The sequence below is a fragment of the Atractosteus spatula genome, assembly GCF_055471065.1.
Source record: "Atractosteus spatula isolate fAtrSpa1 chromosome 10 unlocalized genomic scaffold, fAtrSpa1.hap1 SUPER_10_unloc_1, whole genome shotgun sequence".
In the NCBI taxonomy this organism is placed as follows: Eukaryota; Metazoa; Chordata; class Actinopteri; order Semionotiformes; family Lepisosteidae; genus Atractosteus; species Atractosteus spatula.
In genome coordinates, this window is record NW_028296612.1 from 3,144,752 (window position 1) to 3,159,110 (window position 14,359).

The 14,359-nt window shown below is 56.0% G+C and overlaps 1 protein-coding gene across 1 annotated transcript; it reads right to left on the bottom strand.

Annotated features, from left to right (window-relative positions):
• Positions 1–656: 656 nt before the first annotated feature.
• Positions 657–13,031, bottom strand: sh3bp5lb (SH3-binding domain protein 5-like, b). The gene is made up of 6 exons (XM_088908241.1): positions 12,361–13,031; positions 10,307–10,369; positions 8,864–8,992; positions 8,139–8,300; positions 3,857–4,030; positions 657–3,053 (listed from the first exon to the last, which is right to left on the bottom strand). Exons 1-6 carry the CDS (start codon positions 12,643–12,645, stop codon positions 2,523–2,525), a joined length of 1,344 nt encoding a protein of 447 aa, XP_088764367.1. The 5' UTR covers positions 12,646–13,031; the 3' UTR covers positions 657–2,522.
• Between the last annotated feature and the right edge of the window lie 1,328 nt (positions 13,032–14,359).

Consider the following 14,359-nt stretch of genomic DNA (forward strand, 5'->3'; position numbering starts at 1 on the left):
TGTGACAGCGTACTGTACACTCTCAGACAGGAGTGTGGGTGTGTGAGTGTGTGACAGTGTACTGTACACTCTCAGACGGGAGTGTGTGTGTGTCCCCGTGTGTGACAGTGTACTGTACACTCTCAGATGGGAGTGTGTGAGTGTGTGACAGTGTACTGTACGCTCTCAGACAGCAGTGTGGGTGTGTGTGTGTGTGTGACAGTGTACTGTACACTCTCAGACGGGAGTGTGTGTGTGTGTGACAGTGTACTGTACGCTCTCAGACAGCAGTGTGGGTGTGTGTGTGTGTGTGTGTGACAGTGTACTGTACACTCTCAGACGGGAGTGTGTGTGTGTGTGACAGTGTACTGTACGCTCTCAGACAGCAGTGTGGGTGTGTGTGTGTGTGACAGTGTACTGTACACTCTCAGACGGGAGTGTGTGTGTGTGTGACAGTGTACTGTACACTCTCAGATGGGAGTGTGTGTGTGTGTGTGACAGTGTACTGTACACTCTCAGATGGGAGTGTGTGTGTGTGTGACAGTGTACTGTACGCTCTCAGACAGCAGTGTGGGTGTGTGTGTGTGTGTGTGTGTGTGTGACAGTGTACTGTACGCTCTCAGACGGGAGTGTGTGTGTGTGACAGTGTACGAGGATGCAATAAGTCCCCCGGAAGATAAGATTTTTAAATAAACTTTATTTTTCGCTCTCCTTCATCAGCAGCACCTTCAGGAGCCTTGAATTCTGCTCTTATTAAATACAATATTTACACACAGACACGTCTGCTTCAGACTGAGCCCTGCCCAGGAAGCACGAGACGGAGAGAGGACGGGTAACTGAGGGACAGACTTATTCTGTCCCTCTCCGTCTCTGTAGGAACCTGCAGCCCCAGCCCAGTCCAGCCCAGTCCAGCCCAGACCGTGCCCAGTCCAGCGAGCGGTCAGTCCACAGAGGCACAGGAGAGACAGACCCCCCAGAACCTCACAGCACGTTCTGAGGTCCGGAACAAAATTGAGCCGCCCAGTCCAGAAGAGCCTCACGGGCACCGGACCCACCCGGCCCCGCCTCAGGCCCGGTTTCCGAACCCGGATCGAGAGCGACTCCCCCAGCCCCGCCCCCTCGCACGTGCTGTCGCCTGAAGACATCGGGCCTGCCGGTTCTGACTCGCGCCGGGGCCCAGCCAGACCCCGAGAGAGCAGGGGGCTGCCGCAGAGCCCGGCACCGAGAACTGGGCTCAGGGATGTGGGGGTGAAACCGTCTGTGATTCTCATCACCTGGGACTGCCGAGCAAGGGCAGAGACAGCCAAATGTTCATGTCCTGGAGTGTCCAGTCAGGGTGTCTGTATGAACCCCTCTCTCTCTCAGTGCAGTGTTCATGTACTGGAGTGTCCAGTCAGTGTGTCTGTATGAACCCCTCTCTCTCTCAGTGCAGTGTTCATGTACTGGAGTGTCCAGTCAGTGTGTCTGTATGAACCCCTCTCTCTCTCAGTGCAGTGTTCATGTACTGGAGTGTCCAGTCAGTGTGTGTGTATGAACCCCTCTCTCTCTCAGTGCAGTGTTCATGTACTGGAGTGTACCAGTCAGTGTGTGTGTATGAACCCCTCTCTCTCTCAGTGCAGTGTTCATGTACTGGAGTGTCCAGTCAGTGTGTCTGTATGAACCCCTCTCTCTCTCAGTGCAGTGTTCATGTCCTGGAGTGTCCAGTCAGTGTGTCTGTATGAACCCCTCTCTCTCTCTCTCAGTGCAGTGTTCATGTACTGGAGTGTCCAGTCAGTGTGTGTGTATGAACCCCTCTCTCTCTCTCAGTGCAGTGTTCATGTACTGGAGTGTCCAGTCAGTGTGTCTGTATGAACCCCTCTCTCTCTCAGTGCAGTGTTCATGTACTGGAGTGTCCAGTCAGTGTGTGTGTATGAACCCCTCTCTCTCTCAGTGCAGTGTTCATGTACTGGAGTGTCCAGTCAGTGTGTCTGTGTGAACCCCTCTCTCTCTCAGGGCAGTGTTCATGTACTGGAGTGTCCAGTCAGTTTCTGCTCTCCAGGTCTCTGTGCTCAGCAGCAGCAAAAAAAACTAACAGCAGTTTTAAAACAGAACAGAACCATCGCTAAACGTAAAAAAAGAAATGCTAAAATATCTTTCAAACAAAGGCCAACTTGTCAGTTTTCTGGAGATCAATAAATAGTTGCGGTAGGGTGTAAAATCTGAGGATTAAAGGGTCTAGAAACACAGTCATCGGTCTGCCATTGACGCCAGCCCCGAATCGAAGAGGGGGGGGAGGCGGTCCGACCCCGTCTGTGGGCGACCGGCTCCGTCCGAAATCCGTCCTCCGATGCACTTCCCACAATGCACTTTGCCGCCGGGGAGGATTCTGGGTAAAACCGGAATTCAACCTTGCCTTGCAGAGGGAGGAAAAGGAGGAGGAGGAGGAGGGGGAGGGGGAAGGGGGGGTGGGGGGGGCGTGAATACATACCGCGTCTCACGGTACGGAGAGGGAGAGGGAGGGAGGGGGGGGCGGGGCGGCGGAGAGAGACGCGCCCCCGAGCTCCTCAGAGGCTCACGCTGCGGTGGTGCTTCAGGAACGCCGTCGGCCTCTTCTGGCCCCTCTGCGCCCCAGCCCCGGCCGCCGTGGGGGCCCCCTCCTCGCCCGCCGAGAGCTCGTCGCCCTGCAGGCTGGCGTTGTCGCACAGCAGGTCCCCCAGGTGCTCCACGGAGTCGCACTTCTGCAGGTCGGAGGCGATGGTCTGCAGGCTGAGCATCGACAGCGAGTCCGTCTGGTCCAGGCCGGAGGGGGAGGGGCTCACCTGGCCCGGCCCCTCCTCCCCGGGCCGGGCCGCGCCCCCCGGGGGCGGGGGCGGTGCCCTGGCCACGCCCAGCTCGCCTGCCGCCTGCTCGCAGGACTCCGCCCCCACGGGGGAGCTCCGCCCCTCCCAGGACCGCGCCGGCCGGCCCCGCCCCCGGCGCCGCCGCTGGGCGTGGATCTGCTCGCTGATCTGCTCCAGGTTGCGCAGGGCGACGGAGTAGCGGGTCTTCACCTTGGACACCCGGCCCTCCAGCTCCATGACTTTGAACTTGTGCTCCTGCCCGGCGGCGAGAGAGAAGGGGGGAGGGGGGAGAGGAGAGCGTGAGACAGGAGAGAGGAGAAGAGGAGGGGACTGAGAGGAGGAAGAGAGGGAGGAGGGCCGGGAGAGAGGAGGGGAGGATAGGAGACTGAGAGGAGGAAGAGAGGGAGGAGGGACAGGAGAGAAGAGTGAAGAGGAGGAGGGTGGACTGAGAGGGGAAAGAGATGGAGCAGGGACAGGAGTGGAGAGGAGGATAGGGGACTGAGAGGAGGAAGAGAGGGAGGAGGGACGGGAGAGAGGAGAGGAGGAGGAGAGGAGACAAGGAGGAGGGACAGGAGAGAGGAGAGGAGGATAGGAGACTGAGAGGAGGAAGAGATGGAGCAGGGACAGGAGAGAGGAGAGGAGGAGGGGAGACTGAGAGGAGGAAGAGAGGGAGGAGGGACGGGAGAGAGGAGAGGAGGAGGAGAGGAGACAAGGAGGAGGGACAGGAGAGAGGAGAGGAGGATAGGAGACTGAGAGGAGGAAGAGATGGAGCAGGGACAGGAGAGAGGAGAGGAGGAGGGGAAACTGAGAGGAGGAAGAGAGGGAGGAGGGACAGGAGAGAGGAGAGGAGGAGGGGAGACTGGGAGGAGGGACGGGATAGAGGAACAGAGAAAAGAGGGGAGAGAGGGAGTGAGAGGAGAGAGATAAGAAAGGAGAGAGGAGACAAAGGAGGGAGGACAGAGAGAGGAGAGAGTGACGGGAGAGACTGGGAGGTGAGAGAGGAGAGAGGAGAAAGCAGAGTGGTGTTGGGCTGAGTCCCACAGAGCAGGCAGACTGACCTCCAGGATGTGGTTGAACTGGGCCTTGAGCTCGAAGTAGGGTTTGGACTTGATGATGACCCTCTTGAGGGACTTCTGGAGGGTCTGGACCCGGGCCTCTGCCTCCTGGCACAGCAGGGTGACTCTCTGGTGCTCCCTCTCACTGCGCAACCTCTCCTCCTCGGCCTCGTTCACCTGCGACACACACACAACACACACACTGTAAACACACACACCGGTGCTCCCTCTCACTGCGCAACCTCTCCTCCTCGGCCTCGTTCACCTGCGACACACACACAACACACACACTGTAAACACACACACTGGTGCTCCCTCTCACTGCGCAACCTCTCCTCCTCGGCCTCGTTCACCTGCGACACACACAACACGCACACTGTAAACACACACACCGGTGCTCCCTCTCACTGCGCAACCTCTCCTCCTCGGCCTCGTTCACCTGCGAGACACACACAACACGCACACTGTAAACACACACACTGGTGCTCCCTCTCACTGCACAACCTCTCCTCCTCGGCCTCGTTCACCTGCGACACACACAACACACACACTGTAAACACACACACCTGTGCTCCCTCTCACTGCACAACCTCTCCTCCTCGGCCTCGTTCACCTGCGACACACACAACACACACACTGTAAACACACACACTGGTGCTCCCTCTCACTGCACAACCTCTCCTCCTCGACCTCGTTCACCTGCGACACACACACAACACACACACTGTAAACACACACACTGGTGCTCCCTCTCACTGCACAAACTCTCCTCCTCGGCCTCGTTCACCTGCGACACACACAACACACACACTGTAAACACACACACCGGTGCTCCCTCTCACGGCGCAACCTCTCCTCCTCGGCCTCGTTCACCTGCGACACACACAACACACACACTGTAAACACACACACCTGTGCTCCCTCTCACTGCACAACCTCTCCTCCTCGGCCTCGTTCACCTGCGACACACACAACACACACACTGTAAACACACACACCTGTGCTCCCTCTCACTGCACAACCTCTCCTCCTCGACCTCGTTCACCTGCGACACACACACAACACACACACTGTAAACACACACACTGGTGCTCCCTCTCACTGCGCAACCTCTCCTCCTCGGCCTCGTTCACCTGCGAGACACACACAACACACACACTGTAAACACACACACCGGTGCTCCCTCTCACTGCGCAACCTCTCCTCCTCGGCCTCGTTCACCTGCGAGACACACACAACACACACACTGTAAACACACACACCGGTGCTCCCTCTCACTGCGCAACCTCTCCTCCTCGGCCTCGTTCACCTGCGACACACACACAACACACACACTGTAAACACACACTGGTGCTCCCTCTCACGGCGCAACCTCTCCTCCTTGGCCTCGTTCACCTGCGACACACACACAACACACACACTGTAAACACACACACCTGTGCTCCCTCTCACTGCGCAACCTCTCCTCCTCGGCCTCGTTCACCTGCGACACACACAACACACACACTGTAAACACACACACCGGTGCTCCCTCTCACGGCGCAACCTCTCCTCCTTGGCCTCGTTCACCTGCGACACACACACAACACACACACTGTAAACACACACACCGGTGCTCCCTCTCACTGCGCAACCTCTCCTCCTTGGCCTCGTTCACCTGCGACACACACACAACACACACACTGTAAACACACACACCGGTGCTCCCTCTCACTGCGCAACCTCTCCTCCTCGGCCTCGTTCACCTGCGACACACACAACACACACACCGGTGCTCCCTCTCACTGCGCAACCTCTCCTCCTCGGCCTCGTTCACCTGCGACACACACAACACACACACCGGTGCTCCCTCTCACTGCGCAACCTCTCCTCCTCAGCCTCGTTCACCTGTGACACACACACAACACACACACTGTAAACACACACACTGGTGCTTCCTCTCACGGCGCAACCTCTCCTCCTCGGTCTCGTTCACCTCAGACACACACAACATTACACACACAGTGTCACTGCTCAGACACTGCGTTAATTACACACAGTGTCACTGCTCAGACACTGCATTAATTACACACAGTGTCACTGCTCAGACACTGCATTAATTACACACACGTACTGCTCAGACACTGCATTAATTACACACACACTGTCACTGCTCAGACACTGCATTAATTACACACACTTACTGCTCAGACACTGCATTAATTACACTGTCGATATTCAGACACTGCATTAATTACACACACACTGCTACTGCTCAGACACGGCATTAATTACACACACATTGTCACTGCTCAGACACTGCATTAATTACACACACACTTACTGCTCAGACACTGCATTAATTACACACACACTGCTACTGCTCAGACACTGCATTAATTACACACACACTGTCACTGCTCAGACACTGCATTAATTACACACAGTGTTACTGCTCAGACACTGCATTAAGTACACACACACTGTCACTGCTCAGACACGGCATTAATTACACACACACTGCTACTGCTCAGACACGGCATTAATTACACACACACACTGTCACTGCTCAGACACTGCATTAATTACACACACTTACTGCTCAGACACTGCATTAATTACACACACTGTCACTGCTCAGACACGGCATTAATTACACACACACTGCTACTGCTCAGACACGGCATTAATTACACACACACACTGTCACTGCTCAGACACTGCATTAATTACACACACTTACTGCTCAGACACTGCATTAATTACACACACACTGTCACTGCTTAGACACGGCATTAATTACACACAGTGTCACTGCTCAGACACGGCATTAATTACACACACACTGTCACTGCTCAGACACGGCATTAATTACACACACACTGTCACTGCTCAGACACTGCATTAATTACACACACTGTCACTGCATCAATTACACACACTGTCACTGCTCAGACACTGCATTAATTACACACACTGTCACTGCTTAGACACGGCATTAATTACACACACTGTCACTGCTTAGACACGGCATTAATTACACACACTGTCACTGCTTAGACACGGCATTAATTACACACACTGTTACTGCTCAGACACTGTCACTGCTCAGACACTGCATTAATTACACACACTTACTGCTCAGACACTGCATTAATTACACACACTGTCACTGCTCAGACACTGCATTACTTACACACAGTGTTAACGTACACACTGTTAATGCACACGCACTCTGTTAAAGCAAGCAAAAGGCTCTGATATGTGCACACAGAGGAACAGAGGTTTGTATAAAAGGCTAACACACACAGAGCGCAGATCTCTCTCAGCGGGACAGACAGCCCTCCTAGGGTCAGAGTGTCTGATGTGGAGAGTCTTTACAGGAGAGACAGCTCTCACACTGACACTCCAGCACACCCACAGTAACACACACACACAGACCCACAGCCACACCAATACCCACAGTATCTCACTCACACACTGAGCACACTCACACAGACCCACACCCACACCAATACCCACAGTATCTCACTCACACACTGAGCACACTCACACAGACCCACACCAATACCCACAGTATCTCACTCACACACTGAGTACACACACACAGACCCACACACACACCAATACCCACAGCATCTCACTCACACACTGAGCACACACACACAGACCCACACCAATACCCACAGCATCTCACTCACACACTGAGCACACTCACACAGACCCACACCCACACCAATACCCACAGTATCTCACTCACACACTGAGCACACTCACACAGACCCACACCAATACCCACAGTATCTCACTCACACACTGAGCACACTCACACAGACCCACACCAATACCCACAGTATCTCATTCACACACTGAGCACACTCACACAGACCCACACCAATACCCACAGTATCTCACTCACACACTGAGCACACACACACAGACCCACACACACACCAATACCCACAGTATCTCACTCACACACTGAGCACACACACACAGACCCACACCAATACCCACAGTATCTCACTCACACACTGAGCACACTCACACAGACCCACACCAATACCCACAGTATCTCACTCACACACATTTGGACTGAGCATAAAGTGGAGAAGGGGTGTAGAATAAGATGAGATTCTCCAGTCAGGACAGGAGGCTCTTCTGTACACAGAGGGGGGTGGGGGTGGGGAACAAGCTGCCCAGCCCTGTGGTTGAAGCCGATACCCTGGCTTCTCTCCAGACACAGCTGGGTGAGCTCCTCCAGTCAGGACAGGAGGCTCTACTGTACTGTGAGTTATCGGGGTACCTTGGCCGTGGCGTGGTTCAGCATCTCCTGCCAGGTGGGGTCCAGGCGGTTGCGGTCGGCCATCAGCCCCTGCTCGGCCACGTAGACCATCTCCCTGGCGGCGTTGTGCATGGACACGGCGCGCTCGTAGCTCAGTGCCGCCTTCTGGGTCTCCTGCTGCGCCTGGGGGCCACAGGGACAGGAGGGGTGACCGGCTCGCCCCCCCCCCACCAGGGGTCGAGACGGCTGCACCCCCACACTTCTGGGATCACCGGGGTCACGGAGGTCACAGACCCCTGGACTGACTGGACCAGAGGACACAGACCCCTGGACTGACTGGACCAGAGGACAGACCCCTGGACCGACTGGACCAGGCACACTGACCCCTGGACTGACTGGACCAGGCACACTGACCCCTGGACTGACTGGACCAGAGTCACAGACCCCTGGACTGACTGGACCAGAGGACACAGACCCCTGGACTGACTGGAACAGAGTCACAGACCCCTGGACTGACTGGACCAGAGGACACTGACCCCTGGACCGACTGGACCGGGGACACAGACCCCTGGACCGGGGACACAGACCCCTGGACCGACTGGACCAGAGTCACAGACCCCTGGACTGACTGGACCAGAGTCACAGACCCCTGGACCGACTGGACCGGGGGTCTCCAGGACACTAGACACTGGGGAACCTGCGGACTCCAGGGTGGGAGAGGTCAGCGCGGGTCGGCGGGTCGGTACCTCCTTGGCCAGCCGGCGGGCCTCGTAGTAGGGCCGGGCCTTGTCGATGCAGGCGCCCAGCTGGGAGCCCTGGGCGTTGAGCCTGCGGGCCGAGTCGGTCAGGATCCTGCGGTAGCCGGAGCGCGCTTCCTGAGGGACAGGAGGGAGGGGAAGCTCAGACACTGGCCTGAGAGGGGGAGGGGGAGGGTGTGTGAGGGTGTGTGTGTGTCTGAGGGGGAGTCTGAGGGTGTGAGTGTGAGGGGGTGAGGGTGTGTGAGAGTGTGTGTGTGAGGGTGCGAGAGTGTGAGGGGGGGTGAGTGTGAGGGGGTGAGGTTGTGTGAGAGTGTGTGAGCATGAGAGGGGGTGTGAGGGTGTGTGTGTGTGAGGGTGCGAGAGTGTGGGGGGGGTGAGTGTGAGGGGGTGAGGTTGTGTGAGAGTGTGTGAGCATGAGAGGGGATGTGAGGGTGTGAGTGAGGGTGTGTGAGAGTGAGTGTGTGAGGGTGCGAGAGTGTGGGGGGGGTGAGTGTGAGGGGGTGAGGTTGTGTGAGAGTGTGTGAGCATGAGAGGGGGTGTGAGGGTGTGAGTGAGGGTGTGTGAGAGTGAGTGTGTGAGGGTGCGAGAGTGTGGGGGGGGTGAGTGTGAGGGGGTGAGGTTGTGTGAGAGTGTGTGAGCATGAGAGGGGGTGTGAGTGGGTGTGTCTGTGTGAGGGTGCGAGAGTGTGGGGGAGGTGAGTGTGAGGGGGTGAGGTTGTGTGAGAGTGTGTGAGCATGAGAGGGGGTGTGAGGGTGTGAGTGAGGGTGTGTGAGGGTGTGTGAGGGTGCAAGAGTGTGGGGGGGGTGAGTGTGAGGGGGTGAGGTTGTGTGAGAGTGTGTGAGCATGAGAGGGGGTGTGAGGGTGTGAGTGCGTGTGTGGGTGTGAGGGTGCGAGAGTGTGGGGGGGGTGAGTGTGAGGGGGTGAGGTTGTGTGAGAGTGTGTGAGCATGAGAGGGGGTGTGAGGGTGTGTGAGAGTGAGTGTGTGAGGGTGCGAGAGTGGGGGGGGTGAGTGTGAGGGGGTGAGGTTGTGTAAGAGTGTGTGAGGGTGTGAGTGTGAGGGGGTGAAGTTGTGTGAGAGTGTGTGAGCATGAGAGGGGGTGTGAGGGTGTGAGTGAGGGTGCGAGAGTGTGAGGGGGGGTGAGTGTGAGGGGGTGAGGTTGTGTAAGAGTGTGTGAAGGTGTGAGTGTGAGGGGGTGAAGTTGTGTGAGAGTGTGTGAGCATGAGAGGGGGTGTGAGGGTGTGAGTGAGGGAGTGTGAGGGTATGAGTGAGAGTTTGTGGGTGTATGTTTGTGTGAGGGTGTGAGTGAGGGTTTGTGGGTGTATGTGAGGGTGTATGTTTGTGTGAGGGTGTGAGTGTGAGTAAGTCTGAGAGTATGTGTGAGTGTGGGGTCTACGTGTGTGTGAGTGTGAGTCTGTGTGACGAAGTCTCACATCCAACTGCAGCTCCAGCCTGTTGATCTCCTCACTGGCCTGATTGAGGTGCTCCAGTTCCTCCTGAGAGGAGAGAGAAAGAGGGAATTAAATTCCTGACCGACTGGACACTCCAGTACATGAACACTGACTGGACACTCCAGTACATGAACACTGCACTGAGAGAGAGAGGGGTTCATACAGACACACTGACTGGACACTCCAGTACATGAACACTGCACTGAGAGAGAGAGGGGTTCATACAGACACACTGACTGGACACTCCAGTACATGAACACTGCACTGAGAGAGAGAGGTTCATACAGACACACTGACTGGACACTCCAGTACACTAACACTGCACTGAAGGGAGTGTCCTACACTGACAGGCTGGAGGAACTGAAACTCTGCCAGGCAGACAGACAGACTGGTGCCAACATCTAGTCAGCTACCAGCCAGCTAGACAGCTGAGCTGTGGTGTCAGTGTGGATTAGAGTCTAGATCTCCGAAGCACTGATCCCAGATTAACACAGATCCCACACTCTGACACACAACACACACAGAGGGACACACACACTGATCCAACACTGTCACACACAGGGGCACACTCACTGATCACACTACACTACACACTCACAGAGACACACACACTGATCTAACACTCTGACACACAACACTGTCACACACATGGGCACACTCACTGATCACACTACACTACACACTCACAGAGACACACACACTGATCTAACACTCTGACACACAACACTGTCACACACAGGGGCACACTCACTGATCACACTACACTACACACTCACAGAGACACACACTGATCTAACACTCTGACACACAACACTGTCACATACAGGGGCACACTCACTGATCACACTACACTACACACTCACAGAGACACACACACTGATCTAACACTCTGACACACAACACTGTCACACACAGGGGCACACTCACTGATCACACTACACTACACACTCACAGAGACACACACTGATCTAACACTCTGACACACAACACTGTCACATACAGGGGCACACTCACTGATCACACTACACTACACACTCACAGAGACACACACACTGATCTAACACTCTGACACACAACACTGTCACATACAGGGGCACACTCACTGATCACACTACACTACACACTCACAGAGACACACACAACACACACAGGGGCACACTCACTGATCACACTACACTACACACTCACAGAGACACACACACTGACCAGCGCACAAACACACAGATCCCACACTCTGACACACAACACTGTCACACACAGGGGCACACTCACTGATCACACTACACTACACACTCACAGAGACACACACAACACACACAGGGGCACACTCACTGATCACACTACACTACACACTCACAGAGACACACACACTGACCAGCGCACGCACACACAGATCCCACACTCTGACACACAACACTGTCACACACAGGGGCACACTCACTGATCACACTACACTACACACTCACAGAGACACACACACGGATCCCACACTCTGACACACAACACTGTCACACACCGGGGCCCACTCACTGATCACACTACACTACACACTCACAGAGACACACACACACACACAGATCCCACACTCTGACACACAACACTGTCACACACCGGGGCCCACTCACTGATCACACTACACGCTTGCAAGCACACACACAGAGCCTGAAGGCCACCACCTGCAGCATGTCCACACACACACACACACACACACACAACACCCCCCTCACTGCACAACACCGGGTACAGATACTGCCCGAGTGTCCGTATCACATCATCGCACACATTGTCAACCTACAGACTCCACACCGAGGTCACACAGTCACTACCGCACGCACACAGGGAACCACACACCTGCCTAATTACACAACCCTGTCACTGCACAGAAATCGTGTACTACTGTATGTCTTTGGTGTCAAAGCGCCGTCAGAATGACGCGTCACGAAAGGCGCTATATAAGCAGCTCTGGATACACCTGTTACAACGGGGACTTCTGTTTTGACGTCGCGGCCAGTTTAATAACTCAAGCGAGCGCTCACCTGGATTCTCGGGTCCAGCTCCTTCTCGTCTTCATCCTCGTACTCGCTCTCCTCCACCTCGTCTTCCTCCTCCTCCTCCTCCTCGCCCTCGCCTCCCGTCCCTGCCTTCCCTTCCTCCTGCGCCTTGCCTTCTCCCCTCTCCCCGGCCTCGGCCTCCCCTCCTCTCTCCCCGCCCGGCGGCTCCAGCCCCTCGCCCCCGTCTCCCCCCGGCGTCTCTTCCCTCCGCTCGCCGGGCTCGGGGTCCCCGGACCCGGCCGGGCTCTCACGCAAGCTCCCCGGCTCCATCTCGGGCCTTGTCGGCGGAGCGCTGAATGGGCGCGCGTCAGCCGTAGCGGCCGACAGTATTGGCGTGTGTGTGTGTGTGAATTAAAAGAAGAGAGGGTTTAAAACCGGGCCGATGAATCGGAAAGCCATTGAAAATGGTGTATTTTTGTTTTTCCAGGAACAAAATTCCTGCTACACCTGCTGACCCCAGAGCAGGACCCGAACCGCCTCCCGTGTGTTAAAACGATAGGGGGAATTGGACGCCTCCCAATCTGTCACATTCCCTTGGACAACCCCGGCTCAGGCAACTCCCTCCCCATCTCCCGGTCGCACACAGACACGCAAACAAAAGGTAAATAGAAAACCGCCTCCCGTCCGGCGGGGTTCGGGGCCCTTCTCGGCCGCCGTACCGGCATTACCTCATTTTACGGCGCGGACGCCGCCGGCTTTCCGTAACGCCCGAGAGGCCATCTTGACGTACAGCAGGCCCCGGTGATTGGCTCGGCGGGGTCACATGACCAGCTACCGCCCTCCTCCACCAATTGAACAGGACCGCGGCCGTTGCCAAGGCGACAAGGCAGGACGACAGACATATTCTGGACTTGGGCGAATCCGCCCGGCCCGTATGTCTCATTTTGTTTTCCTGCAAGGTGGAGAGCAGTGTAATTATTCCCACCCCGGAATCGGCGCCTTGCCATCCAGAAAACAGAAAATAATGAGACGGGACGGACAAAGAACTGACAAGTCGATTAGAAAGCGTCATTTATTCACACGTGTCCCCCACAAAATAAAACGCATCAACCAACACTACGTTTTATGCCCGTCTCGGCATAAATCTCTCGTGTAAAGGATGGGGCTTCTTACAGCCAACGTTCGTTAGGGATTTCTTTCAGCAAAGAAACAAGGAAACGTATTTAAAGAGAAAGACGGGGGGGGGGTTGGGGGGCTGTGTTGCCACGGGACGTTCCCCCCCCCCATCGTGCTGAAGTCGTGATTATTCTGCGCGAGTGGGCGCTGTATAAGGAGCCAAGCCTACCGCTCAACCCGACTCGCTCCTCCTGGTGCCCCTCGCCCACTGCGAGAATTGGCACTCGGCCACCCGGCCACTTCCGGCAATGCACAGATACTTCCGGCTGTGAGAGAGAGAGAGAGGCTGCGCAAAATATATATATATTTTTTTTTTTAAGGGCACACTCCGTTTGAAATTAAGCTCTTTCGCCTGTCCCCCCCAAATAGTTTCCTTCCAGGCTGCCCAGGGAAAGACAGCAGGACCGACCGTCTGGTCTTGAACCGATCCGCTTCCTCAGGCAGATGAAAGGAACTGAGATGCCCACCTGCAGTTCAGAACCCGCCCGGAGCCAGGAATCTCCTCGGAAGCGCATTTGAACCCCAGAACAGAAACACCTGTTTTCACAGAGGGGGGCGGGGGCGGGGAACAAGCTGCCCAGTCCGTGTGGTTGAAGCCGATACCCCGGCTTCTCTCAAGACACAGCTGGGTGAGCTCCTCCAGTCAGGACAGGAGGCTCTTCTGTACACAGAGGGGGGTGGGGGTGGGGAACAGGCTGCCCAGGCCCTGTGGTTGAAGCCGATACCCCGGCTTCTCTCCAGACACAGCTGGGTGAGCTCCTCCAGTCAGGACAGGAGGCTCTTCTGTACACAGAGGGGGGTGGGGGTGGGGAACAAGCTACCCAGGCCCTGTGGTTGAAGCCGATACCCCGGCTTCTCTCCAGACACA

Excerpts from the sequence above, each read along its gene's own strand:
- sh3bp5lb (XM_088908241.1), bottom strand. The coding sequence starts at position 12,645 with ATGGAGCCGGGGAGCTTGCGTGAGAGCCCGGCCGGGTCCGGGGACCCC. Across the intron at positions 10,370-12,360 it reads AGCTGGACCCGAGAATCCAG|GAGGAACTGGAGCACCTCAA; the intron begins GTGAGCGCTCGC and ends CTCTCCTCTCAG. Across the intron at positions 3,054-3,856 it reads AGTTCAACCACATCCTGGAG|GAGCACAAGTTCAAAGTCAT; the intron begins GTCAGTCTGCCT and ends GCCGCCGGGCAG.